The sequence below is a fragment of the Arachis ipaensis genome, chromosome B9, assembly GCF_059453495.1.
Source record: "Arachis ipaensis isolate K30076 ecotype BB chromosome B9, ASM5945349v1, whole genome shotgun sequence".
Classification (NCBI taxonomy): domain Eukaryota; kingdom Viridiplantae; phylum Streptophyta; class Magnoliopsida; order Fabales; family Fabaceae; genus Arachis; species Arachis ipaensis.
Genome location: NC_142444.1, coordinates 31,844,362 through 31,859,502, shown reverse-complemented (window position 1 = coordinate 31,859,502; position 15,141 = coordinate 31,844,362). Strand labels below are relative to the sequence as shown.

At 34.3% G+C, this 15,141-nt stretch overlaps 1 protein-coding gene and 1 non-coding gene across 2 annotated transcripts; one reads left to right on the top strand and one right to left on the bottom strand.

Moving 5' to 3' along the window:
* The first annotated feature begins 850 nt into the window (after positions 1–850).
* IREG3 (iron-regulated protein 3) lies at positions 851–7,055 on the top strand. The gene is made up of 13 exons (XM_016320805.3): positions 851–1,575; positions 2,072–2,297; positions 2,379–2,442; positions 3,028–3,242; positions 3,324–3,500; positions 3,593–3,667; positions 3,945–4,046; positions 4,131–4,248; positions 4,333–4,479; positions 5,020–5,126; positions 5,218–5,331; positions 5,630–5,933; positions 6,736–7,055. The coding sequence occupies exons 1-12, from the start codon at positions 1,409–1,411 to the stop codon at positions 5,921–5,923; spliced, it is 1,806 nt and encodes a 601-aa protein (XP_016176291.1). The 5' UTR covers positions 851–1,408; the 3' UTR covers positions 5,924–5,933; positions 6,736–7,055.
* A 5,923-nt stretch (positions 7,056–12,978) lies between these two features.
* Positions 12,979–13,087, bottom strand: LOC148544198 (small nucleolar RNA R71). The gene has a single exon (XR_015900822.1). It is a non-coding gene; the product is annotated as a small nucleolar RNA R71 (small nucleolar RNA).
* Between the last annotated feature and the right edge of the window lie 2,054 nt (positions 13,088–15,141).

The window sequence follows — 15,141 nt, the reverse complement described above, 5'->3', positions numbered from 1 at the left end:
CGTCATTCTTAGAGGAAATTAAAAAACATATTACGACATATTTCCTTGAAAAAATCTCAAGTGTCATTTTCTCTCTCAACTTTTTGAAATTAACGAAATTGATCCCAGTGAACGTTGTATTGCGACATAATTCCTTGTCTCTATGGGCTTCTAAATGCTTGAAATGTCTCTATTACCCCCTTTTTGGGTCTGAAAAAAATTCTTCAAATATCTTGGGGAAGTTTTATGATAGTGACTTGGCCACCTACAGAAATCAAACTTGTGGATTTCTTTAATGCTACTTGGCACATTTTATTGCGTTTCAAAACCCAAATCCAAAACCAAATTTGGAGTCCAAATCAAATTGAAATTCTTAATGCTCATAATTAATTAATTTTTTTTTTAAAACTATAATACTGAATTATGTCTTAAAAATTAAATAATTATATTATTTATATATTAAAAATTAACTACTAAATTAAATATATGTATAAAATATATATTAAAATATATAAAATAAATCAAATAATATATATAAATGCATGATAATTAATATGGTAATTATTTTTTGAATAAACATAACATTTTGGTTTAACATAAATTACACTCACATTTTGCATGATTTATTTTTAAAGTTTTGTTGATATGTGCTCTCAAAATATTAGTTTAAAAAGGTTAATGTGCTGATTTTTGATAGTTTAATTAAATTTGAAATTTAATTATTTGATAATAAAATTTATATATCTTATATATATTATATTAAACATTTAATTAAAATCAATTAAAACATTAATCTGTCTAATAAAACTAATTTTAAGAAAATAAAAATTTATTAAAATATTAGACTAATTTGAATGTTCTTTGTTCATTCATAATCCAGAACCAAACACAGGAGAGAAACTAAGTCAGGGAAGAGTGATGCAGATTACGACTTTCCAAGTTGGTGTAAAATGATAGGACGATACTGACACGTGGCGGCATGAGAAGGCCCTGTTCTGCTGAATGCTGATTCACGAAAGAAAAGAGAAAAAAATGGCCACAAAAGGAAGTTGTAGTTTGCACTCTCCGCCCACACTTGAAAAAACGCAGCTTCTGAGAGTGCAAGCCGCAAACACATTCCCGTAATCCAAAACTAAGATAAGGTTCTCTCTTTTCTTCTTTCCTCTTACCATCTCAATTCTCAACCACCGCCACCAACTCTTTTTTCGGAATCGACGGTGAATTGAATGAAGAAGCTGAACACTGAATAGAGAGTGATTCTGTATTCTTCGGATTGAAGAACCAAACAGGGAAGTGAATTCAAAGGGAGATACGTACGAATTAGGTTTTATTTTTGGGACTGTATGAGTTGGGAAAATCCCAATTGGTTCTTATTCTTTAAGTTTGGGAGCTTGAGGTTTTACAAGAAGGAGCAACAACAGCTTCAGCTATGGCTATTGCTACGGCCACCTTCTCTCTCCATTTCTCCAAAGCTTCCATTCTTCATGCTCCTTTTCGTTCGTCTTCTTCGCCATACGCTTCCTCTAGAATACGCCATCGCTTCCCTTCTAGTAGATGGTTGAACAACACCACCATTTGCCCTTATGCTCCTCACAGGTCAGATTCTTGTGTTTCTTCAATTTGTAGATGTAATCATGATTTAATTTTTTAAATGATAGTCTATGATTATGTGTATACATTGTCATTTGATTCATGTAGTTGATTTATCTATTGGGATAAGGCAAAACATGATACATTAGATTAGATTAGATACTATAGCATCATTTGTGAATTGTAATATGAAATATAGATGCGATTGCATCGTCTGATTTATGTAGTTGGTTTTTCTGATGATTTGTGGTATGCGTCGTTTAATTGATGTATTAGATTTTATTTATTAACTTATTTATTGGTAGAATGTGGTCAACTTTATCGAATAAGGCTAAACTTGATGCTATTGAATGCTTAGAAACTGCATTTTTTTATGTTCCTATTTTATCTAATAGGATAAGGCTGAGTTCACTAATTTTTTTCCTCTTTTTTCGCTTAATGGGGTTTAAGTTATGATTATTTATTGTGTATTTCTCTATACCCTTTTTGGCTTTGGTTACAGATTTGCATGTATTAGTCCCAAATGTTCAATCACAGATATTAGTGTACATTTGGACCATGTTGCCACAGATGAGGATGGTGAGGAAGGGTGTTCTTGTTCTTCTCCAATGGTTAAACCTGAGTGTCCGGTGCCAATCGTTAAGCTCAACCCTGATATTCTTGAGGCTGAGTCTTTGAACCTACTCAATGAAGACACATTTGTAGATACCCTACTGACAGCATTGCCTGTAGGTTTATTTTTTCACCATTTTAAATGATGTTTTGCGTGGTCTTACCATTTCTCATATTTTTATGGTGGCATTATGCAGGTTTTGTCCAAAGAGGAGCAACATGCCCTTGCAGCTACTCCAGCTCATCCTGCCGGGTTACATGGTGGGTTGCTCTTCAAACTTGCCAAAGTTCACCTTTGGCATTGTTGTTATTGAGAATGTTGACTCGTCATAGTTCTAGTGTCAAGTCGGGTCGAAGGTCAATTGACTGAAGTTTTCACTTTTTAGACAAATGGAATGCTCTTTATTGTACAACCTACTCTGTTCTGCTTGTGGCAATATAGTCTCTTTTTCTTGGATAAAGTGCTAGCTTGAATCAAAACACCTAATCTTCTCTTGGCATTTAAAAGGTGCTGTCAGTTGCACTAGGTGGTTCTTTTTGTTCTGGCATTACTGGTATTTGATTTCATACGTATCTTTAATGGGACAATCATACCTTAGGGTAGCTTGCTGCGTCACTCTTTTGTTTATTTGTTTTTACCTCCCCAATCTCAAGCTTTCATTAGATTGATGTCATAATCCCTTTAAAAGAAAGCCACCTCCTTCTGGCTGAGATGAATCCAGTTTAGCAGTGTTATTGTGTATATCAATAATATCAAATTGTTTGATGGCAGTGAAATCAATGATGCTATTGTCTTTTATGGCCAAGTTTAATTTTCTTATCTAATTTGAGTGTTATATATTTCAGCTTTTTATGCTAGCTGCATAGTTGCAAATTTAGTTGAGCAGCTTTGGAACTTTGCTTGGCCCTCCGCCATTGCCTTGATTCATCCAAGTCTTTTGCCTGTTGCTGTAATGAGTTTCTTCACTAAAGTGGCTATAATTGTTGGAGGCCCCTTGGTTGGCAAAGTTATGGACCATCTTCCAAGAGTGCCTTCATACAATTCCTTAACTATTATTCAGGTGAGTTTTTCGATACGTACTCAATGTCAGCGAGGATACATCTCTGTTTTTCCTAAAATGGATTGCTCCCTGTATTTTCAGGCTGTAGCTCAGTTGCTATCTGCATCAATGATTATTCATGCCCATTCTGTGCGTCCTACTTCAGTGTCTACCCTGCTTCTGCATCCGTGGTTTGTTATATTGGTTGCAGCCGGGGCTATTGAGAGGCTATGTGGTGTAGCTTTGGGGGTAGCAAATGAGCGTGACTGGGTTGTGATGGTATTGTCTTTCGGATCTTATCCTGTTTGATTTATTTGAAAATTTTGTTTTAAAATAAATATTTTTCTGATCCTTGGCGGTGTTTTCTATAGCTGGCCGGAATGAATAGGCCGATTGCACTTGCTCAGGCAAATGCTATACTAAATCGAATCGATCTCCTCTGTGAGGTATTTGCTTTTGTTTTTTTTTATTTGTATTAAAGAGAATAATATCCTTTTCCCAGTTGAATAGCATATGTAGGAAAAAATGACCTCTATAATTACTTTCTCCGTTCCGAAATATATGTGTCAGTGAATATTTGGTATATTAACAATTCAATGTATCTGGATGCAATTTGTATCAAAATGCATTGAATTTATGAAAGTAATATATTTCCAAAATGACTGATATTTTGGAATGGAGATCTGTGTGTTTGAGTCAAACTCATAAAATGTTCATTTACAGATTCTTGGTGCGTCACTGTTTGGAATCCTGCTTTCCAAATATCATCCTGTTACCTGCCTGAAATTTGCTGCTGGCTTAATGATGGGGTTACTGCCTGTTACAGTAATTTCTCTTCCTTTCTTCATGTTCCATTACTTCCATTAATTGAAAGGAAAATTCATTTCATTCTCTATTTTAAATTCGCAGATTATTTTCACTTGTTTGGCAAACAAGCTTTCTACTGGTGTTCTTGAAAGGCCTAGACCTTCACAAACCTGCTGCAGAACATTCAATGAAGATTTTGCACCAGATGCTGAAAATATAGGTACCATTTTTACTGATCTTACTGAAGATGATCATCTTGTGCCTGTATTTTAAATATAATTTCTTTAATTGGATGGTGTAACAGTTGTTAAAGGTCTTAAAGCCATCAAGCATGGCTGGAAGGAGTATCTGGGTCAGCCAGTTCTTCCCGCTAGTCTTGCCTGGGTGCTCCTCTATTTCAATGTTGTTCTTACACCGGGAAGTTTGATGACAGCATTTTTAACGCAGCGTGGTATGTGAAATTCCCTGCATGATTGATTCATTTATTCCTCAATTTTTGGGAAATTTCTTTTAAGTTCTAATAGATTGTTTGTATCAGTAGAGTATACATTTACAGTGTTATATATACATGTACAGTGTTCTAATAAAATTGTTAGTTCCTTCATAATCTATGACATTTCAATAGGAATTGCACAAATTGTGATTCGATTCATACAAATCAAATACATTGGACTAGGTTTAACATCCGTGCTCTTTTTAATAACTATTTCTCACTTGGAATATGTGATTGTTAAACTGAATGCTGTAAAAACAGTCAAAAAGACAGAAGGCAAAATGGAGTAAATTCGATGTGATAACTTGAGGTTTATGGTCCTAGTCTCTACATTTGTTTGTACCTCATAATCATTCTGTTACATATTTAAACCAGTCATAGATGTTATTTATTTATTTCACTTTTCTGTATCCCTTTAATTGTTTTTTCTCTGATGGGGATTATTTCCTTTTTATTCTTGCGCCAAATCCAATACCATTATTTAAAATTGTTGAACAGGTTTACATCCATCTATCATTGGAGGATTCAGCAGCATGTGTGCTTTTATGGGTGTTACAGCTACATTCGTGTCTTCAACTTTGGTCAAGCATTTTGGCATTTTAAAGGTTTCTTCCGTAGCCTTTTCTTCATTACATGGACCGGAAAATATGATAACGTTTTTTATGTGCAATTATTGAAAAAATTTCTCTTTCCTAGGCTGGAGCTGTTGGTTTGGTGTTTCAAGCTTTACTTCTCAGCATTGCTGTTGCCGTATATTGGACCAGATCAATGTCGAATCAAAGCCCACTTCTCGTTTTCCTGTCTATGATTGTAAGACACTGTACTTTTTATTTTTCTCAACTATCATCAATTTATGTGTTCATTAATTAGGATGTCCTAAACCATAACAACTGAAGTAGATCTGAGAGCTATAGAGGATCCGATTTGCTTATACAGAATTACTGTCCCAAAACATTCGGTAAATGTAATATGGAATGTTCACAGTAGTCAGTTCCAAAGAAGCCTAAAAAATTGAAGGCCCCAGATTTTGTAATTTATTTTTTTAGAAACTTTTAATCTTTATTCACTTTGCTCAAATTTGTTCATTCTGGCGTTATTTGCGGTGCAGATATTGTCGCGGTTAGGACACATGTCATACGATGTTGTAGGGGCACAGATTATCCAAACAGGGATCCCCTCATCGAAAGCAAATCTCATTGGGACAACGGAGGTCGCTGTTGCCAGTTTAGCGGAGTCTATAATGCTCGGTGTCGCAATAATTGCAAATGATCCATCTCATTTTGGGTGTTTGGCAATGCTGTCCCTTCTCTCAGTGGTTGGTGCCGCATGGATGTTCTGTAAATGGTTGTTGAATCCGACAGATGAACAAAAAACACTCTTTTCTTATGATCCTCAATTTTGATCATATTTAGGTAAGTATATCTAAATAGTTTCTGTTTTAGTGTTGGATATAAAACTATTTTGTGCCTTAGGAGAGTGTTTGTTCGGTGTTTTTATCACAAAAAAGTCTAGAGTTCAATCCTTATTGTTACCATTCTTCTAAACAAATACTAAATTTCAACACAAAGATGAGCCTATGTGCCAAACCCAAAAGAGACTCTGGCACAAAGAGGAGTTTTAGATATAAAATCATTCATATATTTTACCGAACACGTGTTTTTTGGAGAGATGGTTCATTATAATACCATATTTTTCAATAGGGTTTCTATGTCTTATTATATTACAAATGTTTCAAAAATGCCTTTCTTCTTATGATCCTCATTTCTGATATTAATAGTTCATTGTCTGATACCATATTTGACTATAACTTGCTATATCCTTTCATGGTTCGACATGTACTCATGGAAACTGGCCTTATTTATCTGGTTTATGTTTACTTTCCTGCTTTGGCATGTGACATTTGTCATATAAAAGAAAAATATTAATTCTTCAAAATGTTCAATTAACTGTTTGATGTAGACAATATTGGATTAAATGCTGAGCCTATGAATGCAACTGTTGCTTTGATTCTTTTGCTAATGGTGCAATACTATTTATCTAATCAAGTGTTGTCACTTAGATAAAATTGATACTTTTAGTGTGAAAGTTACTTGGTTTTGTATACTTCGCTGCACTTGATTGGATATTAGAATGAAAGAGTTTTATATCACTTTGCCTTGAAATTAAAATCATAATATTTTGATATAATCTAACCAATAACATTGTTTTATGCAGTTGCTTCCATTAGCTGCATTAGTACAAAGGCTGTTTGGTGGTGGACAAGAACCCAAAAAAAAAATATCTTGGCGCTATTATTATCATCCACTTAATACAGGGACCAGGGTCATTGTCTCGATGATGATTTCTATGAACAAAAATAGATAGATATGGCTGTAACCTGTAATTCTGTAAATGCAAACAAGCATGCCTTGCTATTAATAGCAGTGTGTACATGACACTTATTTTTTATTTTAGCTAGGTGCTCAGAAATAATTATAAAATCTTTGTAAAGCATTTTATTGATTTTTAAATTAATTTTTTCTGGGGTCTAATAATGAGATTCTTGCGTTCATAATAGCACAGAACAGACTGCTTTGCCCTTCTTTTTTGGTGGTTTTTGGGGTGTGGGGGGGGGGGGGGGGGGAACCCAGATATGCATGCATGGAAAATTTCATAGAGGGGTATAGGTCTTTTAGCATGGTTACTTTATACTTTGAACCTTTTGTTTTTTTTTCCCCTTTGAGACCGATTGGACAACATCCACACTCATCACTACACTCATACACACACTATTAAGTGTTCTATTCACTATTTGACATCTCCCAAGTTTTGAATTCGGATACACCCATTACAAGGCAAAATGATGACCATTAGACTAAAGTATTTTCTATGCTGTCTAAGAACAAGAAATCTTTCTTGATCAATCCTTTTGCCCCTATCCCAATTTTCAAGAATCATAAAGATCATTTTTAATCAAAGTTTGAATTTGTTGGCATCCTAATTTTCGAGAATCATAAAGATCATTTTTAATCAAAGTTTGAATTTGTTCGTTTGAAATTAGAACTCTTCTATTATATTTTACTTATTTTTTGTTCTTCCATTTCATCATTCCTTAAGTCCCACAAATTTGATCATGTAGAATCTGATTCATTTTCTCATTGAACGAAAGGTACAAAATATTTAGTGCCTATTTTGGCCAACTCTCCATCATCCATTTTTGGCGTGGTGATATATATTTTCATGGTGCTCGTTTTTCCAATTATGAAGCATGGCTAAGTGATCCAACTCACATTGGACCTAGTGTATTTCACTCGTAGAATTCAAATATAAAAATATAAGTTCTACTTTATTCTCTCTCTACTTTTAAGTAAATTAGGTACAACTTTGATAAGCACCAAAGAATTTCTCAACTTCAATTTGATTCTATTAGTTAAGATATGTTGCAGTAGATACGATTGGGTAAATACTAATTTTTGCAATTGGATAAATACTAATTTTATTCCCTTGTGGATAGAGTTTAACTATTATGTTAGTAAATTAAATTAATATATTATGATAGTAAAAGGGATGCATCTAAAACGAGCACAATAATTTTGTGTGTAAATTTCACATAATTAATGAATAATTAATTAATAAATTAATTATTAATAAAAAAATTAAAAAAGTAAATTTTTTTAATCCAAAGAGGTAAAAATATTAAAAATAGGAATTTTGTCACTAATTTCAAAAATTTTGGCCTAAAACCAGACTAACAGACTGAACTGGTTAGACCGAGCCCAAAGGCCCGACATATAACTTATGACCACAGCTCTTTCACCCCTCATTCATCACATGTTATGCTGAAAACCGTAGAGAGGGGAAAGAACACAAGTAAAACCCCAAATTCTTGCTTCAATTTCAATTTCAATTTCACTTATCTTTCAATTCGGAGCTCTGATCGCCACATCGTTTGCGGCCATGTGATCGCTGCAGTGAGTTCTACAAAACCATCCCAACAATTTGGTAAGAAAATCTCAATTTCATACTCAGTCTCTCTTTCCCCAATTTCGGAACTTGGACATTTGGGTATTGAGATTTGTGATTTGTTTTGGTGTTTTAGGTCAAATTAGCTTGATGAAATTATTGAGTTCTGTTCAAATGGTGCATGGGTAATGTAAGAACCCTCAAACCCTCTGTATTATTGAGTTAGTAAACTTTGATGTTGATTATAGTGATATATTGTAGAAATAGATTGAATTATGAGTTTTGGAGATAAATTGATGGAACTGGAAGCTTGAATTTGGACCTTGGAGGCTGAATTTTCTATTTGGTGTATGTTTGGAGCTTTGGACAGTTGTAGAAAAGTGATAATTGAGGTGTTTCGGGTTTAGGGAGGAATCGGCCAATGTATGGTTTTGGTTTCTCGTAGATAATATATAATGTAACGTGAAAACTTAGGCTAGTTGACCGAAGGATAGGTTGAATGTTGTGAACTTGTTAGTCTTACTAGTTTTGGTGAAATATTGAGTTGTTATGAACTTGTGATGTTGATATGTGCATATATGAGTTATGTTGTTTGGAAAGTGGAATGTTTGGAATGAAATTGATACAAAGGAGTATTGGCATGTTCTGAAAGAGATGGAATGAATATGGAGTTGATTTGGTCATAATTGATGTTGTTTTGAAGTATGAAACTTTGGATTGAGTGAGGTTTTTGGTAAAAATAGAGGTTTGGTGATTTTGGTAAAAACTTGATTTTTGACCAAACTTCATCGAGTCATAACTCGACTTTCGGACCCTCAAATCTTGTCAAACTTGTTTCAAATGAAAATTGGGTCTATGAAGTTTATGCCATTCGACGAACAAACTAAAAATGATTTTTAACGAAAAAGTTATGCACGTTGAAATTTTGGTGTGCAAAAGTGATTTCTGCGGAACTTAACAGCTGTTCACACTTTTGAGGGCATGCGTACGCGAACACACACGTGACGCGGATTTGGGCTCTGCCCAGACGTCTCGCATACGCGGATGTGTGCATGAGTACGCGAAAGTGGGTGAATTACAGTCTCGTGTATGCGGTAGGGTAAAGCTCTATGTGGTAGGGTATTACATTATTGATGAGCAGATATTTTATACGCTTTTTGCCATCATTTTCATATAGTTTTTAGTATGTTTTGTTTAAGTTTTATTTAATTTTCATAGGTTTTAGTGCAAAATTCACATTTTTGTATTCTACTTTGAGCTTGTGTATTTTTGTGCAATTTCAAGTATTTTCTAGTTGAAATTGAGGAGTTGGAGCAAAAGTCTGATTTAGAGGCAGAGAAAGTGCTGCAGATGCTGTCTGGATCTGACCTTCTTGCACTCGCAAGGGCTTTTCTGGAGCTACAGACATCCAAATAGAGCGTTCTCAATGGCTATGCAAAGCTAACATCCAGAGCTTTCCAACAATATATAATAGTTTATACTTTGCTTCAGAATTGAAGGCCCAAAACTGGCATCCAACACCAGCCTCCTACCCTATTCTGGCGTCCAGCGCCCAAAGGAGAAGAGACCAGCGTCCAACGCCCATAAAGGACCCCCTAGCCAACATTCAACGCCCTAGAGGCCTCCTAGCATGTGGATCTCATCAAAGCTCATCCAAAACACTCACAAAGTGGGCCTCGAAAGTGGATTTTAGCACTAAAAGACTGTTTTACCCTTTTTATGTAATCCTTAGTCATTAGTTTAGTATTAAAAGGAGAAGATCACACTTGTTTAGGATCTCTCCCATCATATTTCGAATTTTACATTGTATTTTCTATCAGTATGAGTTTCTAAACCTCCTAGGTTGAGGGGAGGAGCTCCGCTGAGTTTTATGGATCAATAAAAGTATTACTGTTTCTCTTCAATCTGTGTTTGATTCTCGATTCTAAGATGTATCTTCGTTCTTCATCATTATGAATGCGTTGAACTGGAACAAGGTTATCTCATTCTACATGGGTTCAGAGTGCATCTTTCATCGGACAATGATGAACCACGAGCTTGATTATACATCTCTTAAACCGCTAATTCACGACTTCGTTGGGGACTTCTCGAAACATCAGTTCAGCCGAGGTATGGGGAGATTAGAGTCTTTGTGGTAGAGGCTAGAACTCAAACACGCAGTATTCTATGATCCGGAAAATTCAACCTTATCTGTGGCGTTTTGAGTAGGATCATTAAGGAGAATGAACTGCAGGAGCTTCACCCTCAATCAGAATGGATCCACACTAACCCTGGGGTTCAAATCTAGAGGAGCATTCCAGCATTGATCACATACAGCCTGCCATAGAAGAAATTATTCACAGTTGAAGAAGACAGTAAAACCAAAGTTATCCAGAAGAACAAAGCATCTCCAAGCCTTAACCATCTTCTTATCACTGGTTATAATCAAACATTGTAATCCCATCTTATTCCAATTTTATGCGCTTTAAACAACATACCTACTTCTTCTATTCACTTGACTAAGATCTACAAGATAACCATAGCTTGCTTCAAACCACAATCCTCGTGGGATCGACCCTGACTCACTCAGGTATTACTTGGACAACCCAGTGCACTTGCTGGTTCAGTTGTACGAAGTGTCGGAATTCGTGCCACCAAGTTTTTGGTGCCGTTGCCGGGGATTGTTCGAGTTTGGACAACTGATGGATTATCTTGTTGCTTAGATTAGGTATTGTCTTTAATTTTTGAGTCTTTGTTTTCTTCTTCTTTTTCGTAAAATAAAAAAAAATTCAAAATTTTTTTCTTTTCTTTGTTTAATCTTTATTTTTGGTTTGAGTCTTTTATTTGTGTTCTTGTTGAATTTTCGAATTCTTTGAGTCTCTTTTCTAAAAATTTTCAAAAATAGTGTCTTTTGTTTGAATTTTGTGTCTTTTCTTTATAATTTTCGAAAGTTTTGTCTTTGGTTTTCAAAAATTTTAAGTTTGGTGTCTTTTGCATATTCTTGTTTTCTTTGAATTCTTTGAGTTTTGTTCTTCGTGTTCTTCTTTATCTTCAAAGTGTTCTTGTTTTTTCTTTTTGTTTTGATCTTAAAATTTTTAAGTTTGGTGTCCCTTTGGCTTTTTCCTTCTAATTTTCGCAGACTAGGTGTTCTTAGATCTAAAAATTTTAAGTTTGGTGCCTTTTTATTGTTTTTCTCTTTCTTCATTAAATTAAAAAATAAAAAAAATATCTTTTCATATCTTTTATTGCAATTTTCGAAAATTACAATCAATTTTTCAAATTTTAATTTCAAAATCATTATCTTATCTTATCTTAGCTTTAAATTTCGAAATTCAAATCTTTTTAAAATCAAATCTTTTCAAAAAATCATATCTTTTTCAAAATCTTATCTTATCTTTTTATCTTTATTTAAAAATTCAAAAATCTTATCTTATCTTATTTCAAATTCAAAATTTAAAATTCAATTTCAAAATTCAAAATCTAAATTTCAAAATCAAACCATTTCAAAAAAAATCAAATCTTTTTCAAATCTTTATCTTATCTTGTTTTAATTTCAAAAATTTAAAATTTAATTTTCAAATTTCAAATTTTAAATTCAAATCTTTTCTAATCTTCTATCTTATCTTGTTTTCTAATCTTTCTTAATTAGTTAGTTGTTTTCTCTCTCTTCTTTTTCAAAACCTCCTAACTAATTCTTCTCTCTCCTATTTTCGAAAATTCTCTTCTATCTCTCTCTTCTATTTTTGAAAATTCATCAATTAATTTTTAATTCTTTTTAATTAATTAACTTTTATTTTCAAATTTAATAAATAAATAAAATAAAAACAAAAGTATTTTATTTCTTGTTTCTCTTTTACTTCTCTTATTCGAATTCTTCTGCTTCCCTCTTCTATCTTCATCTTCTTTCCTTTCTTTATCACATTTCACAAGGAGTCCTCTGTTCTTGAACATAGAGCTCCCATTCTCCTTCTTTCTTGTTTTTTTTTCTTATTTATGACCAGGAACAGGGATAAAGAGCCTCTCTTTAATCTTGATCCTGAACCTGATAGGACTTTAAGGAGGAGCTTACAACAAGCCAAAGTGCAATACTCCGAAAGAAATCTCTCAGAAAATTTTGAACAAGAAGCTGAAGACAAGGCAGACAATGCTAATAATGAATGAGAGGCAAGAAAGGTTCTTGGTGACTACACCATACCTACCTCTAATTTCTATGGAAGAAGTATCTACATACCTTCTATTAGAGCTAACAACTTTGAGCTTAAGCCTCAGTTAGTCTCTCTTCTGCAACAGAATTGCAAGTTCCATGGACTTCCAGTGGAAGATCCACATCAATTTCTGTCGAAATTCTTGCAAATCTGTGACACTGTTAAGACCAATAGAGTGGATCTTGAGGTCTACAGACTTATGCTCTTTCCCTTTGCTGTTAGAGACAGAGCTAAAATATGGTTGGATTCTCAACCAAAAGAGAGCCTAGACTCTTGGGAGAAGCTGGTCAATGCTTTCTTGGCTAAGGTCTTTCCTCCTCAAAGGATGAGCAAAATCAGAGTGGAAGTTCAAACCTTCAGATAAAAAGAAGGTGAATCCCTCTATGAAGCATGGGAAAGATACAAGCAACTGATCAGGAGGTGTCCTCCTGACATGCTCTCAGAATGGTCTATCCTAGGAATTTTCTATGATGGTCTGTCTGAGATGTCTAAAATATCATTGGACAGCTCTGCAGGTGGATCACTCCACTTGAAGAAAACGCCTACAGAAGCAAGAGAACTCATTGAGATGGTTGCAAACAACCAATTCATGTGCATGATAAACCCCAATTTTGTGGTTTATCTTGTACCTAATTTGGGAAATTTTATCAACTTTTCTCACATTTAATCAATGAAATAGCATGGTTTTGTAATTCTCCCTTAATTTGTGCTTAAGTGTGAAAACATGCTTTTTAGGCCTTAAAATAGCTAAATTTAATTCACTTTAATTCCATTCGATGCCTTGATATGTTTGTTAAGTGATTTCAAGTTTAGAAGGCAAAGATTGGATTGAAAGAATGAAGGAAAAACATGCGAAGTGGGAGAACTCATGAAGAAATGAAGGAATTGCTAAGCTGTCAATCTTGACCTCTTCGTACTAAATCGATCATAACTTGAGTTACAGAGGTCCAAATGAGGCTGTTCTAGTTGCGTTGGAAAGCTAACATCCGGGGCTTCAAAAGGATATAAAATTTTCCATATTTGCCCTGAAGTTAGGCACCGCGCACGCGTCCTCCACGCACACGCGTCGCAAGACCAGCGTGGACCACTTTGGGCAACTCGTGGCCATGGATTTCTGAAGCAATTTGGGCCCAATCTAACTCATTTCTGATGCTATTGAACCCAAGGATTGAAGGGGGGAATGAACCAAGTAGTTATAGTTAGAGTTTTCATCATATTTTAGGGTAGAATTCTAGAGAGAGAAGCTCTCACTTCTCTCTAGAATTTAGGGTAGTTTAGGTTTAATTTTCTTAGATTCAACTTTTAATTCTTGTTTTGATCTAGTTTTCCCTTTTAATTTCTTGTTGTAACATCTTTATTCCTCTAGTTCTTGTTGTTAATTTCCTTATTTTGTTATTTTATGTTCATGCACTCTTGTTGGATCTACCTTTCTTTTAATGCAATTTTATGTTTTCATATTTCTTTTATGTTGATCTTAGTTGCTATTATTGATTTCTTGCTTATGTTAGTTATGGGTTTCACTAATTCTTGCATTTTGTGATGTTTACATTTCTTGCACTCTAGGTGTTTGATAAAATATTTACACTAGTTTTTGAGTAGTTTTCTTTACTCTTGGCCTAGGCTAAGGGAATTGAGTGGTCTTGAGTCATTGGGTCTCATTGAATTGGTGATTTGAGAACCCTTGGTGATCAAATTGATACCCATTGACACTAACCCACTACTAATCTAATTAGTAGATAGGTTGGGACTTATGGGTTGATGTGATCAAGCCTATTTGACGTACTTCAAGCTTAGGAGTAGATATTACGTACTTAAAGCTTTTGGAGGTAGACTTAATAGGTTGGCCCCTCATAATTATCAATGTATGGTTTATAGATAAGGATGGTGATCTCAAATTACCTATGTCTAGCCAAGAGTTCTTTCCTTTATTTTATTAGTTCTTGTTGTTTACTTTCTTGCTTTTATATTTCCTTGCCAATTATAAATCAAACCCCTCTTGTTCTTCATAGCCAATAATTAAGCACTTCATTGCAATTCCTTGTGAGACGACCCGAAGTTTAAATACTTCGGTTAATTCTTATTTGGGGTTTGTTACTTGTGACAACTAATATTTTTGCATGTGAGAATTGTTTGTTGGTTTGGAGCTATGTTTACAACGAAGTTCTTATTTCTATAAGAGAAATTCTAAACCGACACGACAATTCTTTCACTATCAAAATAGCGCTGTTGCCGGGGAGTTGCAATGGTGTTATATTATTGGCTAGTGTGAATTGAATATGTTTGCCTTTTGTTTATTTGTTAGTTTTTATTAGCTTTAGGACTTTGTTGCTTATTTTTGTTAGCTTTTGTTTTTATTTGCTATTATGAATTCTCACCCCTTTGGCCATGAGTTTGGCTCAAATTATGTTGTAGGAAATGGGAGCTACAATGATAACATGCATCAAGGATGGAACAATCATAGGTGGAGGGAGCCTCAAAGGAATGATCACCCTTC